Source organism: Nannobrachium achirus, assembly GCF_963921795.1.
Source record: "Nannobrachium achirus genome assembly, chromosome: 24".
Classification (NCBI taxonomy): Eukaryota; Metazoa; Chordata; class Actinopteri; order Myctophiformes; family Myctophidae; genus Nannobrachium; species Nannobrachium achirus.
The window spans coordinates 8,768,002-8,772,104 of record NC_137831.1 but is presented as its reverse complement, the minus strand read 5'-3'; the positions used below and the strand labels follow the sequence as shown (position 1 = coordinate 8,772,104).

At 54.4% G+C, this 4,103-nt stretch overlaps 1 protein-coding gene across 1 annotated transcript; it reads left to right on the top strand.

The window, feature by feature from the left end:
• Positions 1 to 2,160: 2,160 nt before the first annotated feature.
• On the top strand, positions 2,161 to 3,867 carry LOC308279942 (glutamyl-tRNA(Gln) amidotransferase subunit B, mitochondrial-like; the record flags this gene model as incomplete). Its single annotated transcript, XM_080720167.1, has 1 exon — positions 2,161 to 3,867. The coding sequence occupies one exon, from the start codon at positions 2,161 to 2,163 to the stop codon at positions 3,865 to 3,867; it is 1,707 nt and encodes a 568-aa protein (XP_080576293.1).
• Between the last annotated feature and the right edge of the window lie 236 nt (positions 3,868 to 4,103).

Below are 4,103 nucleotides of genomic sequence, written 5' to 3'. Positions count from 1 at the left end.
TGGGGGTCCTGACCTAGAATCATAGGTTTTTAAAAAAAACCTTCAAAGACGATTTTTTCAAAAATAGCAGATCTACAAGGTCGCAGCGCGGCGCTGTGAGCTTGTATATCTGCTATTTTTTTAATAGTCAAAGCACAACATAACGCGGTGAATCCTTGTACCCAGAGCCCAGAATTTGGTGCGACACCCCTGAACACACACAGGGGCACACACACACACACACACACACACACACACACACACACACACACACACACACACACACACACACACACACACACACACACACAGTCCCTGTAGCGTCTGGGGCACCGGCGGTGTCAGGACGTACTCTGGGCCAGTGGCCAGCGGCTCTGTCTCTGTCATGTGGGCCAGTTAATGAGGAAGTCACATATGGATCAGGGACCCTCGTTAGCTAGATGGGCACACACACACACACACACACACACACGCACACACACACACACACACACACACACACACACACACACACACACACACACACACACACACACACACACACACACACACACACACACACACACACACACACACGCGCACACACACACACACACACACACACACAAATGTGCATACACAAATGTGCATACACGCACACACACGGATATGTGCACATACAGTATGTGGGAGATTCACATAGAGAGAAGGTTACGCACACATGTGTCATGTGTAATATCATGTTTTCTATGAACCTGCACACACTGGTGTAATAAGGTACTGTACAGTGCATGCTCCCACTTGACTTGACAAGGTGTACGAAGCACACACGTTCAAGCTGGGGGTAGGGCGAGAAAACGCGCGCACACACACGCACACACAGGCGGTCCTGTAGGTCCACCTCAATAATGTTTGGATTGTACACGTGTAAGCACAAATGAACTTCCTCGCTCTCTCTTTGTCTCGCTCTCTTATACACACAGGGCTCGCACTGAACAGAGCTCACTAGAACGTCTTGCAGGGAGTGAATTGTGCTATGAAACTTAACTGCTTGTATTTTTAGCACCTCTCCAATACGTGACTTTGTGTGTATGTCTTTGTGTTTTTCCAAGTGTTTTTTTTCTTGTCCCTATCCTGTGACGTCATGTGGGTGTATCATCATCATCAGCAGCAGCACTGCTCACTTCACATGGGTGTGATTTATATAGTGCACTATAGTGCACATGGTAGTGGTTTCTGATTATGGTGTGTGGATGTCCCTGGACTGGATGGGGCAGGGGTTTGACTTGAAACAGAGACAGAGCGTGGGCGCCCGCTGGCCTACTGGTCCAGGCCATTACCATGGATGCCAAATTTGGAGATGACTGACATCACTGACTGACATCATTTGGAGACTCTCAGACTGGCCTTGACACGGAACACCATATATGGGCATAACAGAGAGCCAGACAGACAGAGATAAGAGATCTCCATTATATAATGATGAATGGGCATGAAAGGGACACAGACAGACAGACAGACAGACAGACAGACAGACAGACAGACAGACAGACAGACAGACAGACAGACAGACAGACAGACAGACAGACAGACAGACAGACAGACAGACAGACAGACAGACAGACAGACAGACAGACAGGTATTGCACAACTGGACATCACTGGCACAACTGGACATCACTGGCTATTCTGCTCAATGGGAACCAGTCTGGGTTCTCAATATTCTCCAACATCTGTCTACAGTACTCTGATGTCATAGTACTGATGTCACATACTGGCCTTGACACGGAACACTGTATAGGGATAGGACACGGAACACCATATATGGGCAAATTTGTCATAAACGGGTGAAACAGTACCCACATTTCTGACATCAGTGATACCGCCGCCTGTTCTGCGCATGCGTCACCGCCATGGTGACATCCGCATGCTGAAACAATGCCCAAATGTGGAGATGACTGACATCACTGATACTGGGTTCTCCAACATTACTTCTGAGACTCCTACATTCAATCCTTCATATACTGTGCTGCACAACCCCAGGGCAAGGTCCTATAGTACGAGGGCTCTGCCTATAGTACGCATAAAGTAACTGACGTCACGGACAGAGCGGCCCCTACAAGGAGATATGCACGTGTGTGCACGTGATATGCACCAAATCTCTGAACACTGACCCCTGTCAGAGCAGCCACTGATCGGCAACATGCCAGCCTCCTCTGGTGTCCTGCTTCTGTCTAACATCAACAAAACAACGGTGTTCTGTCCTCAAAGTGCTTTGAATACATTTCACAGGCTGTGCTGCGTCATCAGGCACATAGGCACATCCGTTCCACGGTGCGAAGGTCAACCGCAGCTTAAAAGAAAAAGTGCAACTCCCCAGGAGTTGGTCAGTGTGGTGGGGCTGGAGATCCATGCTCAGATCCAGTCCAACACCAAGCTCTTCTCAGGGTCTCCGGTTGGATTCATGGCACCGCCTAATTCCCTGGTGTCCTTCTTCGACGCGTCGCTGCCCGGCACTTTACCCGTCCTGAACAGGAGGTGCGTCGAGGCGGCCGTCATGACGGCGCTGGCTCTCAACTGCACCATCAACAGGACGTCGCTGTTCGACAGGAAGCACTACTTCTACGCCGACCTCCCCGCTGGCTACCAGATCACCCAGCAGCGCCGGCCCATCGCCGTGGACGGCTCTCTGACCTACAGCCACCTGGGAGGCAAGAGGAGGAGCCGGGTCGTCACCAAGTCCGTCCGCATCAAGCAGATCCAGCTGGAGCAGGACAGCGGCAAGAGTCTGCACGACGACCGCCGCGGCCAGACTCTCATAGACCTGAACCGAGCAGGAGTGGGACTGATGGAGCTGGTGATGGAGCCAGACATGAGCTGTGGGGAGGAGGCTGCGGCCGCCGTCAGAGAGCTGCAGCTCATCCTGCGGGCCCTGGGCACCTGTCAGGGCAACATGTCCGAGGGACAGCTCAGAGTGGACGCCAACGTGTCCGTCCACAGGCCAGGAGAACCTCTGGGCACCAGGACAGAGGTGAAGAACATCAACAGCGCCCGCTTCCTGGCCAGAGCCATAGACTACGAGATCCAGAGACAGACGGAGGTCCTGCAGAGTGGGGGTACGGTCCTGAGCGAGACCCGAGCCTTCGACTCCAAGTCTGGCCAGACCGTCCTCATGAGAGACAAGGAGGGACTTCTTCAGGACTACAGGTTCATGCCGGAGCCCGACCTCCCTCCGCTGACGGTGTACGACGACGAGGCGTCCGTGCCCGGCGACGTGGCGCCCGACCAGGCCGTGCTGGTGGAGCGTCTCCGCCGCCGTCTGCCCGAGCTTCCCGGCGTCCGGAGAGACAGGCTGCTGAACACCTACGGCCTCCTGCCCGAGCACGCCTTCACCCTGCTGAAGGAGGAAGGGCTGGTGGACTACTTTGAGGCGGTCGTTACGGAGACCAGCAGGGCTCCGAGGAAGGTGGTCGGCCTGGTGACCAACGAGCTGCTGAGTCTGCTCAAACAGCACGACCTGGAGGTCAGCCAGAGCCCGGTGTCTCCCTCTGCCCTGGCGGAACTTCTGCAACTCCAGGAAACAGCTCTCATCTCCTCTTCCGCTGCCAAGCAGGTCCTGCAGGAGATGTGGAGGTGTCCGGGGAAGACGGCCCCGCAGGTGGTGGCGGAGCGGGACCTGGGTCTGGTCAGCGACGCCGCCCGGCTCCACAGCGTCTGTCAGAGGGTGGTGGACTCCCACCCCGAGGAGGTCCGGCTCGTCGGGAAGGGCAACAAGAAGGTTCTGAACAAGCTGATGGCTTTGGTCCAGAGGGAGACCAAAGGCCGGGCCGACCCGGCCCTGCTGCGCACCATCCTGGAGGAGAAGGTCGTTGTGCTCCACGGGCCAGTTGAAACTGGAGGCCGGACGTGACCGGACGCTGTGTGACAAATATTTCCCACGCGTGTGCACGTGACGTCAATACATGACCGTCCGGCCGGAAAAGAAAATTACAAAGCACCACTGGTCGCAGGTCCCACCTTATGGAATGCACTCCCCTCCCAAGTCAGACTGGCCCCCACCATCCAGATCTTTAAATATCGTCTGAAGACACACCTGTATGCCCTGGATTTTTATTCCATTTAAGATCTTGTTGTCTCCACCAGCCG